Source organism: Hypomesus transpacificus, chromosome 12 (assembly GCF_021917145.1).
Source record: "Hypomesus transpacificus isolate Combined female chromosome 12, fHypTra1, whole genome shotgun sequence".
NCBI lineage: Eukaryota > Metazoa > Chordata > Actinopteri > Osmeriformes > Osmeridae > Hypomesus > Hypomesus transpacificus.
The window spans coordinates 649,217-662,068 of NC_061071.1; the positions used below are offsets into that span (position 1 = coordinate 649,217).

General features: G+C 46.0%; 2 protein-coding genes across 3 annotated transcripts; both read left to right on the plus strand.

Annotated features, from left to right (window-relative positions):
- Positions 1-85: 85 nt before the first annotated feature.
- On the plus strand, positions 86-9,392 carry LOC124474823 (nuclear receptor-binding protein-like). 2 transcript variants are annotated; one of them, XM_047031270.1, is made up of 18 exons: positions 86-228; positions 811-1,197; positions 1,393-1,515; positions 2,299-2,400; positions 2,967-3,056; positions 3,188-3,228; positions 3,422-3,516; positions 3,623-3,706; positions 3,878-3,936; positions 4,077-4,181; positions 4,288-4,420; positions 4,649-4,739; positions 4,854-4,904; positions 5,133-5,268; positions 5,518-5,571; positions 6,235-6,298; positions 7,424-7,479; positions 7,751-9,392. In XM_047031270.1, the coding sequence occupies exons 2-18, from the start codon at positions 976-978 to the stop codon at positions 7,844-7,846; spliced, it is 1,602 nt and encodes a 533-aa protein (XP_046887226.1). In that variant the 5' UTR covers positions 86-228; positions 811-975; the 3' UTR covers positions 7,847-9,392. The 2 variants fall into 2 exon arrangements, with proteins under 2 accessions (XP_046887226.1, XP_046887227.1); XM_047031271.1 differs by having other exon boundaries at positions 4,077-4,175.
- A 329-nt stretch (positions 9,393-9,721) lies between these two features.
- LOC124474579 (keratinocyte-associated protein 3) lies at positions 9,722-12,837 on the plus strand. The gene is made up of 6 exons (XM_047030880.1): positions 9,722-9,877; positions 10,207-10,391; positions 10,616-10,675; positions 10,799-10,996; positions 11,498-11,632; positions 11,781-12,837. Exons 1-6 carry the CDS (start codon positions 9,865-9,867, stop codon positions 11,874-11,876), a joined length of 687 nt encoding a protein of 228 aa, XP_046886836.1. The 5' UTR covers positions 9,722-9,864; the 3' UTR covers positions 11,877-12,837.
- Positions 12,838-12,852: the final 15 nt, after the last annotated feature.

The window sequence follows — 12,852 nt, forward strand, 5'->3', positions numbered from 1 at the left end:
ACAACACACCGAACTGACCTGAAACAGGTCAGACACTCACAGGGCTGCGTTTTTTTAGCGCTGCTTTGGTGCCCGACAAACGGCCGTTCCTCCCCTTTTCCAACAACCAGCAACGTTACGTCTCTCTCAGTAGTTAGCTAGTTAGCTAACAAGTTTCAGAAGTAGCTAGGACAGCTACATTAGTTTAACCTACGCCAATTCAGTAAAAGCTATGTTGTAACCTTCCAAGTAAGTATGTTTTGTGTTTCGCTTTTTAATGAGGTTCATGTTGCTAGCTAGTTATTTATTGAATGTGGGGACGTGGCTACTATTAGCTAGCTAGATAATTAGGGAGAAAACTACGGGATTTTACAGTCTCAGGTCTCGTACAGTTCTAGCTAAGCTAGCTAATACTCTACTGTTTTTGCAAGTTCTGTGAGTTGGTCAAATGGTCTGAGAGTCTAGCCAAATGCATACAGTAGATAAGCAAACGATATATTAGCTAAGCTGGTTCAATAAAGTTTATTTGTTTGTTGGTGTGTTTTAAGTAATTGGCTTCAGTATTCATGTTAGAACTAGCCAGCAATAGTATTTAAAGTGAGTTTGGATTCAGTGTCAGCTAGCTAGCTAGCAAACGGTAGACTGGAAGTAACTATCTACAGACACCTTAAGTTGTGACGCCTACCGATTTGATCTGTTGAAAAGGTATCTGATATGCAGTCTGAGGAAGTGTCTGAGTGTTTGGTTGTGTCTGGCTGTGTGTATTATAATGTCAGTTATCGTTACCGAGAGAGAAAGATATTTAAACGCTGGTGTCACATTTGCCTCCAGAGCACCATAGCCCTCGGCCTCGGGAAATGTGAAGGAGAACGGGTAAGCAGCAGGAGTGACCAGACCTTCCAGTCTCCCAGTAGTAGAGACTTCCTTTGCTAGCCCCAGGAGCTGAAGAGGCAAGCGTAACGCAGGAGAGGAGTGGAGCACAGTCCGGCTGCAGACATGTCGGAAGGAGATGGAAAACCAACGTCAGAAACCAAGGCAGAGACAATGTCCCCTAGTGCCCCACAGGTTTCCACGGCCACCGTGTCCCCACCTGTGTCCAGTCTACCTCCCGGCCCCCCCACAACCACTGCCACAGAGGATGAGGAGGAGGAGAGTGAAGACGAGTCTGAGATCCTGGAGGAGAGCCCCTGCGGCCGCTGGCAGAAACGCAGAGAGGAGGTGAGAGAGAGAGGGAGGAACAGAAAGAGAATAAGATAGAGGAAACGGGGAGGAATGAAAAGAGAGAGGGATCGGTAGACATAATGGTTTATGTCACAGTTTTGTTGACAGATGCTTTGATACTGAAGCCTGGTCTATCCCCCTCATCTGCTCCTTTCATAACCCTCTCTCCCCTCCCCTGCCCTCCTTCCCCAGGTAAACCAGCGCAATGTCCCAGGCATTGACAACGCCTACTTGGCCATGGACACGGAGGAAGGGGTGGAGGTGGTCTGGAATGAGGTCATGTTCTCAGAGAGGAAGAACTTCAAGCTGCAGGAGGTATGCTTGTTCAGAGGCAGGAACTAGGAATCAGTGCAGACTGGTGAAACAGTGTGGTATTGGCTGTGGTTTGATGTAGATCAGAATAAAAACAATTAGCAGCAATTAGCAGCAATTAGCAGCAATTAGCAGCAATTAGCAGCAATTAGCAGCATAGACCTCTGGTACAGCATCTCCCTTATCATAGATTATCATCAGAAGATCAAAGAGAAGAAGTGTGTAGTTCTAATAGTGTTGTGGTGGTCAGTGGAGTGAGAGCAGAGCAACATCTCTAAACAGTGTTGTACCCTATTCTTGGTTCATATTTTGTAGGGGGTGTAATTTTTTATATCTGTGTTGTACACGCTTGTGTTTTTCACTTAAAGCACATACAGTCATATTGGTTTGTCTGCTGCTGCTGTTGCATATCTCACCCTAAGGCCACTTTTTGATCTTCAAAGCTGTGTGTGTGTGTTTTGGGATATCTATATTTTGAACTCTACAGTGTTGTCATCATTTTAGCCTCCCATCATGACCTCAGCAGCACCAGGCTGTGGAACCAGTATTCACAGTAGCACACACATACAAAACACCATGCGGGCTGTAAACAGTTTCACCCTCACTGACAAGCATACACACTGTTCAAGGTGGAAACTGTGTCTGCCTGGCCTAGTTCATCCTAATGTCTTATGGACATTCCCAGAGTCCTTGTTTCTGACAGCATTAGTCTGTATAGTGTTGTAAATGTATATGTATCATGTAACATGCATATGTATGTGTTTGTCCCGCGCTTCGTCTCTCCAGGAGAAAGTGAAGGCTGTGTTTGACAACTTGATTCACCTGGAGCACCTCAACATTGTCAAGTTCCACAAGTACTGGGCCGACATCAAGGAGACCCGAGTCAGGGTGAGGTCTTGTTCTTCTAAACAAAACCCTGCTGCTTCCATCACTACCTGGATGGATGGATGGATAGATGGGTGGATGGATGGATAGATGGTGGATGGATGGATGCATGGATGGATGGGTGAATGTATGGATAGATAGATGGTGGATGGATGGGTGGATGGATAGATGGTGGATGGATGGATGCATGGATGGATGGGTGAATGTATGGATAGATAGATGGTGGATGGATGGGTGGATGGATGGATAGATGGTGGATGGATGGATAGATGGTGGATGGATGGATGCATGGATGGATGGGTGAATGTATGGATAGATAGATGGTGGATGGATGGGTGGATGGATAGATGGTGGATGGATGGATGCATGGATGGATGGGTGAATGTATGGATAGATAGATGGTGGATGGATGGGTGGATGGATAGATGGTGGATGGATGGATAGATGGTGGATGGATGGGTGGATAAATGGTTCCGTGACAGAGCATGGATGGGATCTATGATGATATGATCATGTCTGTGTTTTGGTTTCTTGATGTGAACTCCTGCCGCTGCCTGTGTCGTGTCCAGGTGATCTTCATCACTGAGTACATGTCGTCAGGGAGCCTGAAGCAATTTCTGAAGAAGACCAAGAAGAATCACAAGACCATGAATGAGAAGGTGTGAATATGACGCCTCTCTCTGTCCGTCACTGTAGAGCTCTATAACAGCACTGTCCATCCTACAGGAGGGGTTAGGGTGAAGGTGAAGTCTGTTCTCTGACTGATCGCTGGTTGTTTGATCCTTTGCAGGCATGGAAAAGATGGTGCACACAGATCCTGTCTGCTCTCAGGTCAGTCATGAGGCTCCCACACTGACACACATACACATCAACACACACAGAAGTACAGAGAAACAAGCTGAACTCAACCAGAATACCTGATTATAGGTCCACTTTGTAGCAGCATAGAAATGGTCTTTGTGTCCCAGTAGACTGATTACCACTGGTGTTGTAACCAAGGCTGTCCCTGTGTTGCATCCCCCAGTTACCTCCATTCCTGTGACCCGCCCATCACCCATGGCAACTTGACTTGTGACACCATCTTCATCCAGCACAACGGCCTCATCAAGATTGGATCAGGTACCCGTCCTCAAGACCAGCCTGCCAGAACCTTGACCCCCCCCCACATACCTATATGGCTAAGATGAGGCCTGGTGACTGATATGTGTGTGTGTTGCTCCCCCAGTGGCTCCAGACACCATTAACAACCATGTGAAGACCTGTACTGAGGAGCAGAAGAACCTGCACTTCTTTGCCCCTGAATATGGAGGTAGGTAGCATCTGGAGGCCAGACAGCAGGAGATGCCCACTCTCCCCTGGAGACGGAGCACGCCTCTGGTACCCTGCCAGAGGGGGGTCCTCCACCTCTCACACACTCCACACGTTCAGATTCTGTCTCTGAGTCTCTCCCCCCTCCTGTGCTCCTGTGTTGTGTCTGCAGCTGTGGCAGACGTCACCACTGCTGTGGATATCTACTCCTTTGGGATGTGTGCCTTAGAGGTGAGGGGCCTGTGTCACAAACGGGGGAGGATGGACGGGATGAGGGGGCGGAATTGGAGAGGATTGAGGGGATTGGATGGCACTGTCTACATTGAAGTTCTCTGTAAATGTGTTTTTGCTGTGTGTGTGTGTGTGTTCAGATGGCCGTGCTGGAGATCCAGGGGAACGGGGAGTCGTCCTACGTGTCCCAGGAGGCCATTAACAGTGCCATCCAGTCCCTGGAAGACCCCCTGCAGAGGGTTAGTGTGCGTGTGTGTTTGTACTGGGTGCATGTCGGGATATGCATTTTATTATAGCCATATACAGTTATGATAGCCTACTACGTCCCTGAAGTGTGTGTGTGTGGTACAGGAGTTCATCCAGACATGCCTGGAGGCAGACCCCACCAAGAGGCCCACAGCCAGGGAGCTGCTGTTCCACCAGGCTCTGTTTGAGGTGCCCCTGCTCAAGCTGCTGGCTGCTCACTGCATCGTCAGTCACCAGCGTGAGTCTCTCTCTCACTCTCACCCTCACTCTCACTCTTACTATCACTCACACAGAACCAGTGACCTATAACACCTATTTATTTCTTGCACACACACATACTCACGTGTAAATCTCTATATTCCTTGCACAGACACAGAAAATAAATGCACACACTATTGTGTCTGTCTCACACACACACACACACACCTCCAGACACACCCTGACTGACCTCCCTCTGCGTTTCCAGACATGATTCCAGAGAACGCCCTGGAGGAGATCACCAAGAACATGGACCCTAACCTGGTCATCGCTGAGAGGAAGGAGGGCACCCAGCTGCTGTAAGACGCCGTAGCACTGGCTCCGCCTGGCTCCGCCTGGCTCCCCCTGACTGCTGCTGCTGTTTCTCTATCTAACCCTAACCCTCTCTCTCCTCTCCCTCTCTCTCCCCCCAGGCTGTCTCAGTTCCCAGCTCTGGAGCTGGATAAGTTCTTGGAGGATGTACGGTAAGGAGAACAATAGATGTCTTTTTTAAGTGTATTTATTTCATCAAATGTATCATTTTGCTACTGACCCTGAACTTTACTATACATTGAACAGCCACTGGGTGGCAGTAGTTTTCAACAAAAGAAAATGTCATGTGTGTATTAACAGCTCTGTCCTCTCTCCCTCTGTCTCTCCCACCTCTCTCTCACTCTTTTCTCTCCTTGTTACCCCCTCCCTTCCTCCATCAGGAATGGTATCTATCCTCTGACAGCCTTCGGGGTCCCCTGCCCCCACCAGCCCCAGCAGAAGGAGGTCAAGTCCCCCATCGTCACCCCCTCCGTCAAGACCCCCACCCCTGAGCCTGCCGAGCTGGAGACGCGCAAGGTGGGGGGGGTGTTACTATTAGTTAGCAAAACCATACAGTATCGTTTAATTAAACCTTCATTCATGTTTAAATGGACAGAATCTTAAGTTTACATCCTGTGTGTGTGTGTGTGTGTGTGTGTGTGTGTGTGTGTGTGTGTGTGTGTGTGTGTGTGTGTGTGTGTGTGTGTGTGTGTGTGTGTGTGTGTGTGTGTGTGTGTGTGTGTGTGTGTGTGTGTGTGTGTGTGTGTGTGTGTGTGTCTGGTGCAGGTGGTTCAGATGCAGTGTAACATAGAGCCAGTAGAAGAAGGAGCCAAGCCCCACGTGAGTAGAGTGAATGTATCTCTATACTGTCTATACACCTAGCTCTATACTGTCTATACACCTAGCTCTATACTGTCTATACACCTAGCTCTATACTGTCTTTACACCTAGCTCTAAACTGTCTATACACCTAGCTCTAAACTGTCTATACACCTAGCTCTATACTGTCTATACACCTAGCTCTATACTGTCTTTACACCTAGCTCTAAACTGTCTATACACCTAGCTCTAAACTGTCTATACACCTAGCTCTATACTGTCTATACACCTAGCTCTATACTGTCTTTACACCTAGCTCTATACTGTCTATACACCTAGCTCTATACTGTCTATACACCTAGCTCTATACTGTCTATACACCTAGCTCTAAACTGTCTATACACCTAGCTCTAAACTGTCTATACACCTAGCTCTAAACTGTCTATACACCTAGCTCTATACTGTCTATACACCTAGCTCTATACTGTCTATACACCTAGCTTTAGAATGTCTATATAACTAGTTCTCTACTGTAACTGTAACTTCTTATTCATTTTCATTTTAAAATGGTCAATCCTGTACAACTTCCTGTATCAGTCTGAAGGTTTGTTTGCTCTCTCTGACCTCCCCTATCCCGCTCTCCTCTTCTAACCTCTTCTCTCTCTTTCCTCCACTGCTCTACAGCTGACCTTACTGTTGAAACTGGAGGACAAACTGAACAGACATCTAAGCTGTGACTTGTTACCCAGTAAGTGACTTTACATCCATATCTGTTTATTATATTTAGTATGACAATGTTTTTATTTGAAGTTTTCATAACCTTGTGTCAGCCACGGGTGACAGATGTTTGTTAATCTCACATTGTGTGTGCGCGTGCGTGAATGCTTTCACTGGTAACACCTTATCTCAACACAATGTGTATTTAGATTAAGACTCTATTCTGTCCATAGAATCTGAGGCATTGTTCATTTGAGCCCATCCCATAATGTGTGTCTAGTCTGGGAATGGGAAGACTTTGCCCATCCAGCAAGGTCTGTAGTGTGATACTCTGTACGTGAGCAGCCCTGCCTTAGTTCTCTATGACCCAGCCTAGACACGCATCACACACACACACACACACAGTACTGTACCCACACTCTGTCACTGTACCCAGGGGAGTGGTCTGAGGTAAAAACACATAACTGTCTCCCATCCCATACACACACACATGACAGGCATGTCTGATGTTACAGGCGTGTTGAGAATGTCAGGCGTGTGTGGAGGCTGCCAACAGCTGAGCCTGGGCCTCGGGGTACAGTTGGCCATCCCACTGCTTGGGTTACACACACACACACACACACAGGGATACACTACTCACGCACACACACACAGGGATGCACGAGCACACACACACAGGGATACAAATACACAGAAACACACATGGGAGACGCACAAAAACGGTCAAACATCTCTGGTCAGTCATCTGGAGCCACATACACAGGGGCATAGACGACACTCACACACACACGTAAGGATACAGTACACACTGACACACACAAACGCACACATGTACATACCCACCCAGGTCATATCCAGCATGAAGCTCCATGTAGCCCTGCTCTGGTATCTAGAGGTGTGTCTGAAGCTGCTCTTATCAGGAACATAAGAGATTCAATTAAAAGTCCAAAGTCAATCAACCCCCCATGTAACTGGGACACCCTGATGTGTGTTTGAGTCTGAAGTTCACTGACTGACAGCTAGTGTCATAGAAACAGGCCCCTTGCCTTCCTCTGCTGAGCTCTGTCACTGCATGAGGGCAATCACAATAATGTGTGTGTGTGTATATGTGTGTGTGTTGTCACCACTGACAATGCTGCCTGTGTTTCTTTTCCAGATGAGAATGTTCAGGAGCTGGCTGTGGAGCTGGTCCAATTAGGCTTCATCAGCGAGGTGAGAGTGTGTGTGGGAGAGGCAGAGATGTGTGGGTGTAGAAGATAAAGCAAGTGTGTGTGGAAATGGATGTGTGGTATTTTAAGTGTTGAAAGTGGTAGACGAGAGGGAATGATTATGTGCTGGAATTAGTGACCACACACACACACAAACTGAGCCACCCACTCAATCTCAACTAACTCACAACTAGTCACTCTGTACCCTGCAAGCATGTGTGTGCTGTCTTCTCCAGTGCTCACCTCACGTGTGTGTGTGCGTGTGTGTTCCATAGGTGGACCAAACAAGGCTGGCTTCAGTGTTGGAGGAGGCCTTCACCAAGTTCTTCAGCAGGAACGGTTCCCTCAACCCCGTCACCGTCTCTTCCTAACTCTCACACTCACACACACACTCTCACACACACACTCTCACACACGTACACTCCACTCAGTGCCCCGGTGTCTGTTGATGATGTGGCATATTTGATGCGTCCTTCTTTGCATATTAGCTTGGCCGGGATGAAGGAAGGAAGCTAGCTAAAAGAGTGACAGTATCATCAGGACATCAATGTCACCTCAAAGATTATGAAAATCCCCTCCCCTCCCTCCCTCCCCTCCCTCCCCTGCCTGCCCCTGCCTCCCCTTCCCCCTCCTGCTCTGCCACGATCTTCACCGTTTGTCTCCCAGTAGCTGCACACGCACCACTTTGCCTTAAACAACTTAACGGTTCACGTCTTTGTATCTTGTTGTGGTCATTGATGGATGTGCACAGTGTCTGCTGTGATTCCTACTCTGGGTGACGTGGCAGTTTGTCTTTATCCAGATATCATATGGGGTCAAACATCAATATTTAAGTAAAGAATGTGTCATTTTGGTTTATTTGTTCTTCACTTTTGTTCTCAATCTGATTGGTTTACTGGAGACAAAGCCACATCCCAATGGAGTTTGAGCCAATAGAATGAGAGGGGTGAGGATTTTATTAATTGCTGTATGCTCATACAATTACAGGACATATCCAATGGCTGGAATTTTTGGCCTTGGTTAACACTTACAGTATCTTTGCCTTTGATTGTTGGATATAACTTCAGCTATACTTTAAAAGTACACTGATTGACCACCCTAATTTAAGTGCGGTTATCTGATCAAATAAATATATATCTTTCTTGAAGAAGTTACTGACTTAAGGTAATCACGGTATTGTTGCTTAGTAAGAGGAGTGGTTCAGGTTTACGATCCAAAGATGATTTGGTGTAAGGAAGTACATATATACTGTTTGTGGTCAAGCTTTCAGGCTAAATTCACCCAAATGTTTCTCTCTGGCTGTATTTAAATCCTCTGAAAGTGTGTTCTTTCTCCCTACCTCCCTTTATCTGTAATCTCTGATCTAACACGACTGGATGAGTCAATTGTGTTCTACTGAGCAGCTGCAACCCATCCAGTACCTGTGAAATCAGTGATTCCTCCACGAAAGGGAGGGTTGAGGGAAAGCCATGTTTCAGGTATTTCTAAGCAGCGAACTTCTCCAAAACTGAATGTTTTTTCGCTGGAAAATGTGGAAACGTGTTAATGAATGCTCAGCAGGTTAGACCTGACTGTCACTGAAGCCTTATCTCTCTGTCTGTCTGACCATCTGTACTGTGAAATACAACTAGCATTTAAATTCAAGCAGCACTTGTTAAGAGTCATTGATAGAATGAGTTATAACTGTTAAGAGCTGATTGTTTTTGCTTGGTTTGTGTGTGTGTGTGTGAGTGAGCAAGTATGCGAGATTCCTAATGTTTTTCATTGAGTGTTTTTTGTGGTACTAAAAAAGTACAGTATAGGCCACTTGTGTGTGTGTGCTGTTTTGACTTTGTAATGACAGACTCTGCAATGTATGACATTTGCTTCTTTTAAAATGGTTGGGTACCTACTTAATAAAAATAAACATGAAAACCACTACCTGTGTCAAAATGCATCAGTAGCATCGTGACGTTGAATTCACGGTATTATGTGGAACAGACATCCGTGACGTAGCTGACGTAGACGTTGGTTATGTATAGGCCCACTCGAGTTCAATATCCGAAATAAATAATGGATGGACATTGATTCCGTAGGGATTAAAATAGAATCTTAGTTGGTGAAACACCAATTTGCGTACACCAATATTTGGTCTTCTGACAGTTTACAAAATATGCCTGGGAAAAAGATTAATTTGGGTGAAGGTCTATAGAACTTCGTTTATGCGTTGGGCTCCCCAGTCAGAATATCATCACGCGAGACAATGTACTTCATTAGATTTCCGGGCAACAGGTGAGTTCAGCTACGTCACGGCTTACCGAAGAGGAAAAGCGCTTTTGCTTTTTAAGAAAACGGGAAATAAACTTTACCATCTTGTTACTTGAAGGACATTTGGTGGATTTCTTACAAAATGTGTGGTTTCGGTATGTTATCTTCCATTTTGTTTGACCATTCTACATTTATTTAGCCTACTTGATTAGGAAAATTGGAGTTTCAGTTTGTGCAGGTGGTCATGCTTTCGGCGTTTGCTGTGTAGGTCTGCAGTTGTTCTTTTCGAACAAAGAAACAGGCGTTTAACATCATGTTAAATTGCAAGACTTTATGGACAAAAAATCAAATATAGCCTACAGGATAACTTCACATCGGTGAACTTTAGGTTATTCACCTAAAATATGCTAGACTTGTTCAACTTAAATCAAGGACATGACAGGACACAGCAGTTGTAGGCTACTATAAACTTTGTGTGTGGCAGATAAGGAGAAGGGCCCTGGCTGGTTGATGAAGAAGGGGATCTCTCTGATCCTGGTGGGTCATATCAACTTCCTGCTTGGCGCCATCGTCCACGGCAGCGTCTTGCGCCACATCTCCAAACCCGACGGGAGGATCACCACCCAGTACACCGCCGCCAACATAATTTCCGTGACCTCGGGGCTGCTGGTCAGATAATTTAGTCTTCCCTATAATAATGATTATAATGCTGATCAGATCAGTGACTCTCAGTGATTCTGGGGATTTTATTCCAGGCCTTTCACAGTGAAAATGTCAAAGATGTATTTGTGTAGAAGACAAGAGGGGCTGGGTTAGTGGAGCTGAGCTGAAGCACATATTGCTCATACACACGTATCTCTAAATAAATCTCAGTTTTGACTTTATGTTTGCAGAGTATTGCATCTGGGATTATTGCCATACTGGTGTCTAGAAACCTATCCAACGGTAAACTGGTAGGTTACCTATCTTGTAATTTTTTTTGTTATGCTGTTTCTTTACATTGTCTGTGACATGCACATTTTCCTTGCCTTTCTTAATATATTTCACGTCTCACTTTCTCCTGTTTTTTTTTCTAGCACATCGGCCTTCTCATCAGTTCATTTCTGAACGCCCTGCTGTCTGCGGCCTGTGGCATCGGCCTCCTATTGGCTATTGGCCACACTGTGGCGTACGATGGGCGGGCCCTGATGCAGGGCTGCAACACCACTGAGGCTCAGCTAAGCGCTCGCAAGCCGATCCAGGCGGACTGCCCCTTCGATACCACTCGCATCTACGTGAGTTTGGAGTCAGGTGTCAGGTGCTAGGGAGTCAGGTGGCTGAGCGGTTAGGGAATCGGGCTAGTAATCAGAAGATTGCCAGTTTGATTCCCGGCCGTGCCAAATGACGTTGTGTCCTTGGGCAAGGCACTTCACCATACTTGCCTCGGGGGGAATGTCCCTGTACTTACTGTAAGTCACTCTGGATAACAGCGTCTGCTAAATGACTAAATGTAAATGTTTGCCTCTCAAAAACGGACATAGATGATGGGATCAACTCAGAGATGGACGGAGGGGAGGGGGGGGGGGGCTGGATGATGAAACAATAACGAAAGACCATGATGTCACTGATGGCAGGAGGGGTGAGGAGGGGGGATTTAAGTAGAACACTTTTCTATACCTGATGATCTGTCTCAAGAGAATGAGTATATACCTCAGAGTAAATGTGTTCATCTCTCTTTCCCTCTCTCCATGCCTCTGTCAACCCCCCACCCCATCTTTCTATCCCCATTTATGCAGGACACAACCCTGTCCCTGTGGATCCCCAGTGTGCTGCTAGCAGCCCTGGAGGTAGGCCTGTCTTTGTGGTGCTTTGTAGTGGGTCTGACTCTTCGAGGCCTGGGGCCCTGTGCTCATAGCTACATCAAAGAACAGGTAATGCGCAGACAAACTGACTCACTTTACACAGACACACACTTTGTCCAACGTGGTTGATGGCGTTACACAGTTGTATCAATCATACCCACACTGACGCTTTCATTTTCTCCCACACTCTCCTCGCCCCCTCTGTTCTCTGTTGTAGCTGGAAGATGAGGCTTTGACCAATCGGGCAGTAGCGGATCCTGACTTCTCACGCCCTGGGCTGAGCCTGATTGGACAAACCTCTGACTACCCATAATGCACCCCGGTGGTCCAGTGCAGCCAAAGATGTTCTCGAACCAGTAGAGATGGGCTCCAACCCTATTCCAATATATTTAGCACACTAGATTTTTCTTCCAACCCTAAACTAACTCTGATTCTAATAATGAGATGGCAGATGAATCAGGTTTGCCACAACTGGGGTTGGAGTATAAACCGGGAGGAAGTTCTCCTGGAACAGGGTTGGGGAGCCTTGTAGAATTACATATGTATATAACCTTCCTGATCTCCCAAGAATACAGAGCACTCCACCTGGCCTTTGTTGACCACGTCTTCTGGTCAGTTTATTATTTTGAGGGCAAAGTAATTAATGTGAGTCTGACTGAAATGGATGGTGCCAAATGTTGTGAGTGTCAAAGTGAACACAGTATGTAGGGCAGTCTTGATGGCTTCAACCCCACTGCCTTCCAGCCTGAAGACCAGCAGTAGAACAGTTAATCTCAGGCTATGCTTAATCGAGCGATCTGTAATCTTGGCACGCAATGTTAATCCCCGGTCCGATGGGGGCGGGTAAATATTGACACTAGGAGGTGACTTACACCATCAAAACAAATGAAGTTTTTCCTGTGCATGCCGATATGAAGATTGTCCCTGTAGGGTTGCAGTATATTTAAATTACCCCCCTTTTCTTTTTTGGGATTGTTAGTCCAGGCATCCGAATGAGCTGGATCATAAAGAGAGATGTTTTTTGACTTCTCTGTTCAGCAGTTTTGTGGATTTGCAAGGATTAAGGATAGCCTGTACTTTGCATTGAGCTCTTCATTTGCCCAGTGATATTTTTTATTTGGTATGTTTGTATGGTTTTGTTTTGGCAGTATTTTGTATTTAGTTGTAACTATGCATTACTCTTTTTAATCAATTTGATACTATTTTTTATAATTAAATGCAGTTGTGATTTGTAATTTATTTTTGAACATTAAAGAGTCATACTTTTTGAACTACATGCTCTCCGAGCA

What these genes read in the sequence shown, in the direction of transcription:
- LOC124474579 (XM_047030880.1), top strand. An exon ending in CCGTGACCTCGGGGCTGCTG is followed by an intron (nt 10,392 to 10,615) that starts GTCAGATAATTT and finishes TTATGTTTGCAG; the next exon opens with AGTATTGCATCTGGGATTAT. An exon ending in TCGATACCACTCGCATCTAC is followed by an intron (nt 10,997 to 11,497) that starts GTGAGTTTGGAG and finishes CCATTTATGCAG; the next exon opens with GACACAACCCTGTCCCTGTG.
- LOC124474823 (XM_047031270.1), top strand. Translation starts at nt 976, where the DNA reads ATGTCGGAAGGAGATGGAAAACCAACGTCAGAAACCAAGGCAGAGACA. An exon ending in CAGATCCTGTCTGCTCTCAG is followed by an intron (nt 3,229 to 3,421) that starts GTCAGTCATGAG and finishes TGCATCCCCCAG; the next exon opens with TTACCTCCATTCCTGTGACC. An exon ending in AAGAAGGAGCCAAGCCCCAC is followed by an intron (nt 5,572 to 6,234) that starts GTGAGTAGAGTG and finishes ACTGCTCTACAG; the next exon opens with CTGACCTTACTGTTGAAACT.